At 39.1% G+C, this 14898-nt stretch overlaps 1 protein-coding gene across 3 annotated transcripts in view; it reads left to right on the top strand.

Annotated features, from left to right (window-relative positions):
- Positions 1-1782: 1782 nt before the first annotated feature.
- The window catches only part of SMARCE1 (SWI/SNF related, matrix associated, actin dependent regulator of chromatin, subfamily e, member 1), a 24063-nt gene continuing 10947 nt past the window's right edge, over positions 1783-14898 (top strand). Inside the window, exons 1-7 of one of the 3 annotated variants that reach the window (XM_006832593.1) lie at positions 1783-1856; positions 3893-3945; positions 4123-4166; positions 7091-7195; positions 12827-12907; positions 13589-13720; positions 14005-14176. In XM_006832593.1, coding sequence (XP_006832656.1) covers positions 3939-3945; positions 4123-4166; positions 7091-7195; positions 12827-12907; positions 13589-13720; positions 14005-14176 — 541 coding nt within the window. In that variant the 5' untranslated portion in view covers positions 1783-1856; positions 3893-3938. The remainder of the gene's footprint in view (positions 1857-3892; positions 3946-4122; positions 4167-7090; positions 7196-12826; positions 12908-13588; positions 13721-14004; positions 14177-14898) is intronic. The other 2 variants (XM_006832594.1, XM_006832595.1) reach the window with 2 other exon arrangements.

Here is a 14898-nt window from a genome sequence, read left to right as displayed (position 1 = left end):
TCCTCTCTTTTTTGCTGACCTTCCATTTTACCAAGCATGATGTCCTTCTCCAGGGAGGTCCCTACTGTTAACATGTCCTAAGGATGAGCAATAAAGTCTCACCCTCCTAGCTTCTAAGGAGCATTCTGGCTGTACTTCTTCCAACACAGATTTATTTATGAGTCTGAACCAAATCAAAGGCACTCAACAACAGCTGGCACTCCACGATACTTCTAATATTCTCCTCCAACACCTTAATTCAAATAAATCAATTCTTCTAAAGTGTTCCTTATTCATTGTCCAACTTTCACTTGCATATGTTGTTGTTGTCAGGTGCCATCGAGTCGGAACGAAACAATGTCCGATCCTGGGCCAAGCTCACTACCGCTGCCACACTTGACGCCATCAATGATGTCACCTGGCTGATCCATCTCGTTGGAGGTCTTCCTCTTTTTCTCTGACCCTCCATCTTACCCAGCATGACATCCTTCTCCAGCGACTGTTCTCTCCGGACAATGTGTCCAAAGTATGAGAGACGAAGCCTAGCCATTTTGGCCTCCAAGGAGCACTCTGGTTGCACTTCTTCCAAAACAGATCTATTGGTTCTTTTGGCAGTCCATGGCACTTTTAGTATTCTCCTCCAAACACCACAACTCAAAGGCATCAATTCTTCTACTATCTTCTTACATATGAGGCCATTATAAATACCATCACTGAGTCAAGGGCACCTGCACCTTAGTCCTCAAACTGCTCTTGAATACTTTGAAGAGGTCTTTTAAATGTACATAAAGTTTTAGCCTTATAGGTATGTTGTTGATAAGTACTAACGAGTCAATTTCGACATATAGCGACACTGTATAGGATTTTCAAGGAGGGTTTATCCTACAGCGCCACACCAGGAGCGCTTAAAATAATAATAATAACCTTGCCTTTAGTGGGCTATATACATGCAACCAAGGAGCTCTGGTAGCATGTTGTTGTTATGTGCCGTGGAGTCGGTTCCGACTCAGCGACCCTGTACAGGGTTTCCGAGGCTGTAAATCTTTATGGGAGCAGAAAGCCTCATCTTTCTCCCGCAGAACAGCTGGTAGTTTCAAACTGCTGTCCCTGAGGTTCGCAGCCCGATTTGTAACCACTACGCTATCGGAACCGACTCCACGGCACATAACAACAACATACATGCAACCACCATCACCACCACCATACATGCAAATGTTGGTTTGAAAAATGTTTTTGATGTTATAACTAAGTACAGGGTCATTTTTATTTTTAAAAAATAGATTTGATTTGAAATATGGCAGAAAAATTTTATAGACGCTCATTTTGGTGTCAATCCCTGTGACCGCGTCATCTGGTGCTGTCTTCCGCCACGGGGCTCCTCCCATCCTCGCCCCTTCCGTGACGCTACTGGTTCCGAGACGCATACACCCAGTCGCAATTCCCGCCCTCTTCTGTCTCCGCGGGGGAAGCCACGCCACGCTCCTTAGCCCTTCTCCGTCAGGCTGGCACCGCCCCGCGCGCTCCGTCATCCGGCGCAGCAGCATCTTCGATTCCTCCCAGTAGCGATATCCGGGTCTACCTCTCGGAGGACCGCCTCCGCCCTTTTCGCTGTGACGAATCAGCGCCTGCCTGGGAAAGTACTCAAAGTCGAGGAGTTTAAGGAACTATGGGACCTTTAAAAAATTCCAATTTATACTAAACACCACCGAGCCCTCGAAGGAAGTTGTATTTCTCTAAAGAAAAGTGAGTGGCGCCGATAAATAAATTAAGAAGTAGTGTCGAAAGTGCGAGTACGGACGCTTGGGGCGCGAGGGGCGGGGCGTGTGTGGGACAAAGGGAAGCGAAGCTGGAGTTGCGGGCGCTCTATTTGCCCGCGGGTGAGTGTTTTGGATGGGCCCTACCGAGTTGGGAGGGTAGCAAGTGGTGTTGTCCCTGCTTGACTGGACCCCGAGTTCCTGGTGGTTACTGGGGTTTAGGTTTGGCAGCGGAATCAGATCTGAGAACCGGTTGCCGACCTCTTTGAGGCCTATCGGTGTGCGGATTGGCAGTCCCATCTGGTCTCTCCACAGCCTGAAGATGTGCCCCATTCAGTAACCCTCCAGAATTGATCAAAGCACCTATGCATACCCCTTTCAGTTTAGTGCATTCTCCCCGACAAAGGAAAGACCTCACAGGAATTCCTCGGGGCGAGCCATGTCCCTGGCCCTCACCCCCCCCCCCCCCGAATGTGCGTCCCTTCGGTCCTTGCTGTGACGTGGTAATTCACCGTGTGGCTTTGAGAGAAGAGCGTGTGCTCTGCAACAGCTTGGCCTGAGTTAAAACTCATCTCTAGTACTCATTGGCTGTGTGGCTTTTGACCAGTTAACTCAACTCCCCGAAACTTTTTTCCCCCCCAATCTGTGAAATAGCAATAGCATTGCATATCTTGTAGTTGTCACTTTAGGGAATGGAGCTAGTGGTGGACAAATGTACAAGGCTTAGAATTTATCATTGTAGCAGGGGATCGATAATCACTAAGTATTTAACAATAAAGTGATGTGCAGGGAGCTGGCGGCAGTTGTCCACAGGGTTTGCCACAGCAAAACCTACTGCATATTGACATGCTCCTGAGGGTGAGCAGGAAGGAAACTGGGGACCAGAGTCCATGGTTTCTGCCTGCTTAAGGAAAGAGAGCATGCCAGGATGGACCCTGGATTCAATAATCCATTTGTATCCACACCAGGCCTCTTATTTCCTGTACTCTAGTGATTTCTTCCAGAATGCAAAAGAGCTCTTTAGAAGTCATGTTTGTTTCACTTAATGTTTGGATGAAAAATGCACCAGTAGATATAAAAATGTGTCCTTTTTTCCCCCTAAAAATTAATTTTTTGTCTCTTTGTACGCCACTATTTGTCATTTATTTGGATGTAAGGAACCAGCTCACATAATATGGTAAAGTTGTGAGCTGGTAATAGGAGGACAAAGTTTATTAAGAACTGGGCTAGATACTGGGATACAGTAGTAAATTTAATGATCCCTGTTCCCAAGCAGCACACAATCTAATTATAGGTGTGTGAAAAAAAAATAAGATACAATAAACAATAGTGTGGTGCTAGAGGATGGCCACTGGACTGCTAACCACAAGGTCGGCAGTTCAAACCTACCAACCGCTCCTCAGAAGCTCTACACATGGTCGCTATGAGTCGGAACGGACTCGACTATACTTCACACCATAAATTTGTGAAATGAGCTAGGAATATATAGATGAAAGCATAATAATACTGCCCCGTAACTTCAAGAAAGTTCTATTGAGGAAATTTTTTAATGGACTCTGAAGGATGAAGAAGAGTTTCTCAGGTAGATTGTCAAAATGTATTCCCAGCAGTTATGAAGCTATTTACCACTATATGAATGTTAGAGTTCATTATCATACCAATTACCTTTTGTACGGCCTCCAGGAATAAAAGCTGTGCTATTTGAATAGATGTTGGAACCATAGAAGCAGAGATAGAGCTGGCAATGAGGATTCTGTCAGCATCTGGTAGATTGTTGGGGTAGGCCCAGATAATACATCACATTATATTGTCATCTTTTTATCAGTCTAAGTGTTTACATGGCATCGGCAAAATGGCCATACAAAAAGTGGTTCAGTGTGTCCAAAAAAAATCTCCCCAAAAACCCAGAAACTATATAACTTAATATTCCCAGTGATTTTCTTACAACTCTGTGATCAGCCAAATGGTCTACAGTAAGTAGTGAAAATAATAATATAAAAGGCTTGATTACTTGAAGATATGTGAGTTCATTCTACTTAGAAATACCAGTTAAATTACCCTATTCTTAGGAAACCATTCTCTAATGCGTGCTGAGTTTTGATTCTCTTTTTCTTTTTCCTTTTTGTTTGTTTGTTGTTTTTTGTTTTGTTTTATTTTAGTGTCTCAGATTCATTCTTAAGGAACTGAGAACTTAAATCTTCCAAAATGTCAAGTAAGTTTCACTTTTTATATTTATCAATCTATGTTAATAAGAGGCTAATGCCCTAGCAAATGGGAATTCCAAAATACTCTCATTTTTTTTTTCTTCAAAACAGGACCATTGGTAGTTTTGTTGCATAGTATTATATCTCAGTTGTTTACAAGAAGTTATTTATTTTCTTTCAAACAGAAAGACCATCTTATGCCCCACCTCCCACCCCAGCTCCTGCAACAGTAAGTTTTCATTTTCTTGTTAATGTAATAGCCAAGTCTGGCCTTGATACAAAAACCCAGATGTCTTCCAGCGACAGTCACTCAATCAACACACAGTCTGAAAAAGTCAACTAAAAAACAGCACTTCCTACTAAATAAAATAATGCTTTGCATCTTGAACCAACCCCAACATTGAAAGAAACATACTGCTGAAATGCTGACCCCCCCCCCATGCGCAGTTTTTTCTTCTTCTTTTAAATGGGAAATAAGTGACAATTTGAACACTTCTCTCCTATAATCTTTGTCATGAAGAGTCTTTCAAGTTGTTATTGAGTGAATGCTCATCCTGGCTTTTTTCTTTTCTTTTAAATGAACCTAACCTTCAACTGGTTACAATTTTTTCTCCTTTTTTGCCTAGATAATCATTTTCATGTTAAGCAATAAAGCTAGTTCTGTAACAACACTCATGGCAGATCTTTATTTTTCAAGCTGTTCAAGTAAGGATTTTATTATCTGTGGGTCAGATCCTGCTATTGAGTTTTACTCTACTCTGTAATACTTTTTCTTAGTTTGGGAATTGATATATTTTAAATTGTCTGAATAATAGTTGTGAACTTGTTTTTCTCACCAAGCAAGTTTTGGCCCACCTTGGTCAGCATGTAAAATAATTACCCAATCCACAAAACATAAACAGTAACTGTTTAGACCTGCTGAAATGGATTCCTTTAATTTTTTTGTTGTTGTTGTTTTTCAAACAAACACTTAACATTGGCCATATGTTACAAAACCAGTTTGTTTGTTTTTTTAACAACTGTTAGCGTCCCTCCACATCCCCTATCACCTAAATTTCAGGCGAGTCTACTTTTGACTGCTACTTAGGTCCTTGTGTAGTTTTATTTTCTTCCCTTGGTAACAGCTCTTATTTACTAACCCTCAGATGTATCTGTTAGTTATGTTTATCAGCAACTTGTTTTTCCTAATAAGATGCTTTTTTAAAGAGATACTATATCACATGTTCTCTGTCCATTTTATATTATATACAGTCTCTAAAGTTTCTTCGAGTAAATTTTAGAAGGCCGGTGGTTGGTTTGTTTTCTTTCTTAAGTCAAAGAACATTTATGATCATCTCCATGACACTCTGCTAGTGGCTCTCCAGATGGAGTTGAACGGTTGAGCTTCTTGACCTCAGAGAGCTAACCTTGTATTTCAGTTTTGGAAATGGTATAATTGTAGTATTTTAGTTTCCCCTTTTTTTGTTGTTGAACAGTGATTCTTATTATTTAAACAACCTTTGAAGGTATCATTTTGATGTAAATACTGCTTCTTTGTCAATGTATGCTATCTTGAGGACATACTTGACTTTCTGAGATTAAAATAACTCAAAAACCAAGTGTCCCCCTAAGACTTCTTGGATTTTTTCACCTTACTTTAGTCATACTTCTTTACCATTATAATTTCACATTGACACACAAAATACAGAAGACTAGGGATGAGAACATCCAACAGAATGAATATTAAATACATTATTCTCCTTCCCTTTTTTTCCCCATTACTTCTACCACCACCACCATCACCACCACCTTCACCACTCAAATGTACTACTCCAAGAAATATATACTACTTTTGTGCCTTTGATACTTCATCTGTGTTTTGCGTACTTAAATTTGCTTAATTTGCGTCTTCCATAACTGTATAGAGTAGAAATTGATCAGTAGTTCTCTTTCCTCCTGAAGAGTATCGAATGTAATACCTGCTTGACTGCCTGCCTTTCGGACACTAAGGATATGTGCAATAGCATGTTTTAGAAAGTTGTGTTTATTTTGTAACCACTACAGCCTAGCTGGGATGTGTCATTATCACGTACAATTCAGTACTGCTATTGTTAATTGCATGTTAAAATGAAATTACTGTCACTTGCTTTGATTGCGTTTCTTTAGGTAAAATACCCTACTTTTGGTCTTTCTTTGCTACATTGTTTCTATGCATTGTGCCTTGATTCTCATGAACATTGGATGTCATTGTATTAACCATGAGGGCACTGCTATACGAGAGCCCATTTGTGTTCACATCAGTACTTAATTCACAAAAAACAAGAACTCTGTTGCTGCAGTGAGGAGTTGTGTTTTGAAAGGCTATCAGGAAACTAGATGGAAAAGGAAAGTTCAAGTCTGTCAACTCAAGAAATAGTTCACATTTCAGATTAAAATCCAGAAAATGTTCATGATTGACCTGTGGAAGATGGATCAAAGAAGACATGGAAGACAAAAGCCTATAAAATAATGATGGGTTAAAAAGATCAGACAGTACCCCAGAATGAAATCCATGCATTTCTTACACATCTTTGTTTGGAAATCATGTGACATTCATTGAATCCAACGTATGTTCTTTTCTATTGGCAACGTCTGGCTTCCTGATTTGAGTCTCTTCTCATTTCTCATATTATATAAAATGATATAAAACTGTCTTAAAAACAGATCCATTTCTTGTTTTTTATTTGTTTTTAGTAGGTGAATACGTTGGTGGCATCTACATACATAACTGTCAAATAAATCATGTTGTTTTGCATGTAAAGTGTTTCAGACTTCTAGTTTATTACATTTCAAGCCTTCCTATCTCAGCGGTCATATATTGCTGAACCCTTTGTGTCATGCTATATGAATCATAAAGTAATCCTGAATGTTTGAGACACTTCATTGCAGTGATTATTATCCCCAAATGCAAGTCACATACATACACGTTCACACAAACACTCCTATAGTCAGGTTTCCCAACGAAAGAAAATTGTAATTGTTTCCAGTGGAAGAAAAAGACCGATTACAACACTTCATTGCTTGTTTAAGTTCAGGTTGCTTTTGCATGCCATATGCAGATCATTTTTCATTTCTGTGTTTTCCTCGTTTGAGCTCATTTCTCATTCGTGTTTTTGTCTCATTTGTTTCCATCAGCAAATGCCCAGCACACCAGGGTTTGTGGGATACAATCCATACAGTCATCTCGCCTACAACAACTACAGGCTGGGAGGGAACCCGGGCACCAACAGCCGGGTCACGGTAGGAGAATCAACTATTACGGCATCCGGCAAAACAACTGGAATTGGCTAGAAATGGCTTCAAAGTTAGGTTGTTTGGAATCATGTACACAGCCATTAAATTTTAATCTGGCTTCTCAGCTATTTTAAAATTTGTTGTGTAATCTTACATGGAAAAGAAAATATGTGTGACCTGGATACATATGTAGAACAAAAGAAAATCCGTTCTGTTTGGTGGTCATTAGAAATAAAGTCTTGGGCACATAATACTTATTCTGTGTGTAGACAAAGCTAGAATTTCCTTTTTTAATACCCCTTTGACATTAAAAGTATCTTGTGTACCTAAGGTAATTGACACTAAGTTAAAGAGTTCGATTCCTTACTATACGCTGAGTTTACAGAGCTGGCTCTTTCAGGGCTCGAGAGCTTTTGTCTGGCCTACCAGATACTTCAATGTAAACTGCTACACATAATTATTTATTGTTTGGTTTTATTAGTTGATCTTTTGAAATTAATTTCTACTGAAAAATAAAAAGATTTTTGTTAACATTTTAGACTGAAATCCATTTGAAATACTGGAGTAGATATGTACAAGTAGAAGTACATTTCTAATCCATGGGATAAGGTATAGAATTCTAAAACTTCATGCATGTCAACCTAAGGTATCAAAATTGAATGAAACACTTCCAAACATTTTATTTTAGAAATACCTTAAACTTCATTCAAGGAAGTTTAGATATCAAAGAAACAAGAGCTTTGCTTATAAATGTAAAAAAAAAAAAAATTAAGGATTTACCAAAAGTAAATAGATCAAAATAATTCCCAAAGCAAAATACCTACATGCATTGGGACAAGGTACTAGTGAGAATGTATACAACCCACAATGGCTGTAAACGTTTTAATATCTGGTTCCTATTTGCTGTATTCATGGATAAGCAGTGCCTTTAGTAGATGTAACTTCAGAACAGCCCTCTCACCCTGTAGTCATACTACTGCAGAAAGTGTGTAACTATCAAACTCTCTGTCTATCTTGGTAAGCATATTGCTTAGCTTGATAGGTTTTGTTTGTCTAAATTGTTCATTGTTTCTGCATAATTTGTACTTCATAAGCATATCAAGTTTTATGTGCCATGCATATTTCATGGTATTGTAAAAGAATTCTGACAGCATATGTATGCATGCATTTCAGAATGCATACAATTTTTACGTACATGTTCTTCCCTGGCCTAAATGTGTTTGTTTCATAAGTGTAATGGGTGGCAAGGTTATCAAGTGATACCAAACATTTTAATTTAAACAAGGAGCAGAATCTGTACTGGATCATTATGTTAATGCTAAAAATTATTCATGGACAGTAAACAAAAGAATGATGAAATTGAATAGCTCTATACAGTCAGCTCGTGATTATCTATGTTAGTAGATGGGAAATGGTGGCTTTATAGCCTTGGCTATATCCGGGGCATTTCTGTTGATAAAGGAAAAGGGACATGCACCGCTATCTTGGTCTTGTACTATTCCGTTTTCTCTCGGTTTCTTCTTGGAGACTCTAGAGCCCAGCATCTTGAATGGGCACTAGCTTCTCAGTAGACGAGGAAGGTGTTGGGAGTAGAAATGTTGGTGTTCTGGCTCTTTGTAGGTTTCTTTGTGTCATTATTCTCTCAACACCACAAGTAAGTATAATCAGACTGCTATTTAAGCTTAGAAGATGTAGGGCCTAAAAATATGGAGCTTTTTAGCCCATGTTAATTGTAGCTCTTTAAGTTTTACAGTATATTTCAGTGCCCTCCCTCCTACCTAGGTCATTGGATCCGTCTCTTAAAAAACATAGTTAGTCTATCTTTGGTGTGGGGAGTACAGTGACTTCATAGGATAATCGCTGGACTGCAAACCACGAGGTCAGCGAGCAGGTCAAGCCCATCAGCAGCTCTGCAGAAGAAAAATGAGGGTTTCTCCTCCTGCTAAGGCTTTTTTTAAAGCTTCGGAAACCCTAAACAGGATTGCTATGAATCAAAACCAACTTGATGGTACTTAACAACCACCTCCTTTGGTGTTGCACTGTAGGATAAGGATAAGACTGCTAACCACAAGGTTGTCGGTTCAAACCCACCAGCTGGTCCTGAGAAGCTGTATACCGGGTCACTATGAGTTGAAACCGACTCAAAGGCACTTACCAACAACAACATAGCACCCTTTTTATGTATTGAATTTGGAGGACAAAATAGTTGTTCCAGCTCATAGTGACCCTGTGTATAACAGGACTCCATTTTTAGATCTAATTTTAACTACTATAAAGGTATTTTAAGGTGACTCCTATTATGCACTGCTGTTGATTTTATTTTGGCTTGGGTTTTCCTTCAGTTTGGTATTGTCAGTAAATCTTGCAGGGATCATTCTGTGGAAACCCTGTGAAGTAGTTTTCTGTTGGTTGCACAGAATATTGGATTTCTCTGATGGCTCTAATACAGTTGGATAGTTTTTAGACACAAAACACTTTATGAAGCATGTGGAAACCTTTTGGAACTGTGAGTTGAAATTCAGTTCTAATCAGTTTTTCATCCAAGCTGATGATTTTTCTCTTTAGTACAAGATGTGAAAACAGATTGAGACAAAAATCTGTCTCAAAAAAAGAAGCAAGTTTTTCTACACTTGAGTGACAATTCATCTTGAGGGGAAAATTTTTTTTTTTAAGCTGAGAATTAGAAAGAGAACAAAAAAATGCAAAGGCAAGATAAACTTCACAAAATCTGTGGACTTTGTTCATAATAGATTCCTAGAACCTTGCCCTTATGTAAGTATAGTTTAGACAAGTATAATCATTTGTTTTCCCCACTTCATACAAATTGGAAGCAGAAAAGTGGAAAGAGTGAAGTTGCTGTTCGGGCCTGGTTTCCTGATGGCATTCACACTGAGAAGGAAAAGAATAAGGACCGCTAAGAAAGGAAGGAGCTCTGGTAGCGTAGTGGTTACGAATCAGGCTGTGAACCTTAAGGTCAGCGGTTCGAAACTACCAGCCGCTCCGCGGGAGAAAGATGAGGCTTTCTACTCCCGTAAAGATTTACACCCTCGGAAACCCTGTACAGGGTCACTATGGGTTGGAACCGACTCGATGGCACTTAACGACAACAAGAAAGGAAATGTGCACCTAAAGTCAAGGAACCCTGAGCCAGTCAGAAAAGGGCTAACAGTGTTCCACACCTCAAACCTGGGAATCACAGCACTTTTTAGAAATACAGGGTAGGTAAATGTATATGTACATTGTAGAAAGATGGCTGAGAAGATAAACAAATCTGTTTTTAATTACCTGAACCTTGAGTATACCAAAAACCAGCTGGGATTTGTTGATACTGTTTGGGGTTTTTGATGTTGTTTGTTGTCTTTTTATTACATGGCTGAGAGATATTGTAAAGCCATGAGCTCAGTATGTAGATGATTTGTGTCCCTTCCTTGGGGAGAAAAGAGGAGGAAATAAATCTACTACTGTTAAAATATGCACTTCTCAGAAAAATATCTCAGCAAGTATTACTTTGGGTTTTAAAGTAGTCTAACTCATACGAAATGAAAACAGACTTTCAAAATTCCTGACGATGACACTTACAACACCAACTTAAAAAAAAAAAATTAACAGTGATCTAACATCTTCAGCTATTGACATAACTCTGCATTTACTTGTAAACCCCCATCATGAAATCCTGAAGTTTTATGCCAATTATAAGTTGCTGGGTTTTTTGTGTTTAGTCCTTGACAGAAAGTTGGCTTCAAGAGAATTTCCCTGCCCTTTGAAAGAACTCTGAGAGATTTGGATACAGATCTCTCCTTACTGTCTCCTCTTACCATCATTGGTGATAGTTTCCTTCCATGTGGTACACTAAACACAGGGTCTGTCTTCAGTGGTACCACAATGAGATATGCTAAGAGTACATGAGAGAACTGAGGGAGAGGAAATGGTGCTTCAAAGTTGGAATGCTTTTTGAGAACTTCATGTATGAAGACGCAAAGTTGTTGAAAGGGAATGGGGAAGATGGGAAACCTAGTAGGAAGAGACAGCATCACTTGACCACGTGGAAAGGGGCACAAACAACCCTTGGATGAAAATGAGATCATACTTGAGGTCCCAGCCCAGAATGGAGGAGTGCAATGGGGTTTTGCCACATCACAATAGAAGGGCAAGAGAACAAAGTGCCACTTTGGTTTTCTTAATGGTTTGCCAATCTCTCTGTTGATGGAGTGAAGTCAGCACTGCTTCTCCCCAGTCTGGCAGATAGAATCAATACCAGGGAGCTCCTGAAAATTTGAGGGAAATTAATGTGATTCAGTCATGATTTTTCATATTCTGCGTCTTTAATCAAATGCAGTTCATGTATTTTAAAGTGACCCCTGTTATGCACTGCTATTGGTTTTGTTTGGGTTGGGTGTACTTCCTTTTGTTTGGTATCGTCTGTAAATCTTGCACGGATGATTCCGTGAAACCAGAAAGTAGCTTTCTGTCGGTTGGACAGAATATTGGGTTTCTCTGATGACTGTGTTAAGGGGAGACTGAGACATTCAGAAGTAGATACTCTTGACTTGGAGTTATGAGTACCTGCCAGAAACTGCCTGGGAATCCCCTTGTCTAGATATTAACCTGTAGAAATTAAACACTCTCTCATCTTTGTCTTCTTCCTCTTTTGTTTTCTCGTATACTTTTTTTCTTTACTCTTTTAAAGAAGTGTCTCTTAGTGTCACCTCTCCTTCCTTTTCTTCTTTCTGTCTCCCTTTTCCTGCACATATCCCATTTTTAGTTCTTCTCCTATATTCTTCACAATACCAAAAAAATTATTGGAATTGGGCTTTTTAAGACCTAAACAGTCTTAATCAGGCCCCATATCTGTCAGTTCTGTATTCCTGGTAACCTTGTTTACTTCCGCACTGCAATTGGGTCTTAAGACAAAACTAAAAGTTCCTAACTTCCTGGTCCCCTTTATAAGAAAACCACTAGATATGGACAGAAAGTTGAAAAGAAATGAAACCTCTCGTCTTGGCAAAGGATTGAATTAGTTTGGTTTTATTTTTGAACCTAGGAGGTAGGTTAGTGTTGTTTGTGTATGGACACGTTGCTAGAGTCTGATGTAAGGATCCAGAACGCCCTGTAGACAGCATGAGTGTGGTGGATGCTGTCAGGCAGTTCCAAGTCCTAGCGACCCCGCTTACAGCAGGCTGAGCACTGCCCGCTCCTGCACCAGCCTCCCCACTGTTGCTGCCTGAGCCCACTGTCATACAGATAATCAAGTGTTGACTGTATGTGTGGTAGTAAATTCAGTCCAAACAAAGGGTTTCAGGAAATGTTCTAAATGTGAGACATTTGATGTATAACCATATATTTTCAATGTATGGATTATTATGTAATGTTTTATTTGTTCTTACAGCCAGGTTGTCAAAGCAGTGGCAATAAACTGCTGCATAAAACATTTAAAAATTATGTGCTTACAGTCATTTTCTTTTGATGTGAACATTTCTAAATTTTCATTGATAGCTATTTTCAGTGGAGGAAATATAAGAATCTTATATCCATGGACGAGTAGAAGAAAGGCGCATTAGAGATTTTTAAGGAACTCTCTTTTCATTTGGCTGATGAATTGTTGCAATTCAATAATGACTGTATTTAACTCTTTTGTAGGCATCCTCTGGTATTACGATTCCAAAACCCCCAAAGCCACCAGATAAGCCGCTGATGCCCTACATGAGGTACAGCAGAAAGGTAGGCAACTGGTACCCAGAAAGCAGTGAAGACTGCTGTGTTTTCAGATTACCTGTGCATCTTCAGAGGAGAAAGGACACAGAATTGCCCAGGCTAGAGAGATCGACTTCAAAATTCCAAATCTAAAATCTACCAGGAAAATTAGTAAATTAATTGTGAAAAAAAGTCCTTAAGACAGAGTATTATATAGCCAATAAAATTAGGTCTTTTGGAGAATTTCCTAGGACTTTGTCACTTTTCTAACTCTTAAAAATGTATAGCCAATTGTTTAAAAGACAGCATTTGGATATTTTTGCCACTATTTAGACTGTTAGATAATTTTGGTCATTAGTATTACATATGTATTTGACAACATGATTCATTTGTAAATATGCCACTGCTAAATTCTTGTGAACATTTAGAGACTCATAGAGAATGTGTTATTGAATTAACTCATATGTCTATAGTGACTGGAGTTGTCTTGACTTATTAAATTGAAGTAGTATGAATAAACACGTTGTCTAAGATCAGTTTCAAAATCATCCTGCATGAGTAGAGATGAAATCAGATTGGCCAGGTATTAGCAATTGTTGAAGCAGGATGTTTCCTGCTTTTATGTTTGATAGTTCCCTTAATAAAGTCCTTGTAACGATCTGTATTTTGAGACATCTGTGTTGAATGTTCTACTTCTCCCTTTTTAAGGTCTGGGACCAGGTTAAGGCTTCCAACCCTGACCTAAAGTTGTGGGAGATTGGCAAGATTATTGGTGGCATGTGGCGAGATCTCACTGATGAAGAAAAACAGGAATATTTAAACGAATACGAAGCAGAGAAGGTAGGCGGGGTGCAGCTGTGGGATGAGCACATGGTAAAGTGCATTAGCATTGCTGGGTTTTCATAAAATGAATGTAAGATTTGACCAGAAAGCTACAACTGGACAGAGGCTTTCTCTGCCTTGGTCACGTCACTTCATTTCAGATTCCTGGTTGGTCAGACAGAGATAATGTTCACAGTGCCATGCTTTCATCAGCGTATTGGATAGTCAAATGAAATGATATAGGTATATGTGATAAGCTATAAAATGTTAATTATAAAAACTGAACAACATTTGAATTTCAGATAGAATACAATGAGTCTATGAAGGCCTATCATAATTCCCCCGCATACCTTGCGTACATAAATGCAAAAAGTCGAGCAGAAGCTGCTTTAGAGGAAGAAAGTCGACAGAGACAGTCTCGCATGGAGAAAGGAGAACCTTACATGAGCATTCAGCCTGCTGAAGATCCCGATGGTAAAAATAAAATAGAAAAAGTGGGATTGCGTTTTATGCTTCCTGGGAAAATTATGAGAAACCTTTTATGTAAATGTGTTTTCATTTCCGTTCCTGAATTGAAAACCAAAAAGAATGTACTTCGAGTAGCATTTGAGTATCTTGATTAGTTATTTTGAGTACGATTTGTTTGTGAATTTTCTCAAGAAAATAATAGTGCTGCAATATGTAAAAAGCATTTATGTTTTTTGCCATTTTCAGCAGTTAAAAAAAAAAAAATCTTGTATTCATCATACTCAGAATGCATGAAAAGATTTTTTTTAAGTCACAGAATTTTGTCTCAGCTTTTTAAAATCACTGTTTTCTTATTGGGTCCCTAAATTGCTGAATTAAAGACTCTTAAGGGAGGAAGTTGGAGTCCTGGTATGGTGTGGTGGGTAAATGCGCCAGACTGCAAAGCCGTTTGAACTGCAAAGTCAGCGGTTCAAGCTCACCAGCTGCTCCTCGGAAACCCTATACGGGGTCACTATGGGTCGGACCCGACTCAATGGCACTTCACAACAACAAGGAGAGGAAGTTAATAAATAGGTAGAAGCATTATGAGACTTTGTTTTCAGTTAATTCAGAAATCCAACTAAAATTTATAAATGTAGCTCAGAACCATTCTTGACAGTTGTTGTTGTTGTTATGTGCCATCGAGTCGTTTCCGACCCATAGCAACCCTGTATAGGGTTTCCAAGGGT

The sequence above is a fragment of the Chrysochloris asiatica genome, unplaced genomic scaffold, assembly GCF_000296735.1.
Source record: "Chrysochloris asiatica unplaced genomic scaffold, ChrAsi1.0 scaffold00007, whole genome shotgun sequence".
Classification (NCBI taxonomy): domain Eukaryota; kingdom Metazoa; phylum Chordata; class Mammalia; order Afrosoricida; family Chrysochloridae; genus Chrysochloris; species Chrysochloris asiatica.
This window is presented reverse-complemented; position numbering and strand designations above follow the sequence as displayed.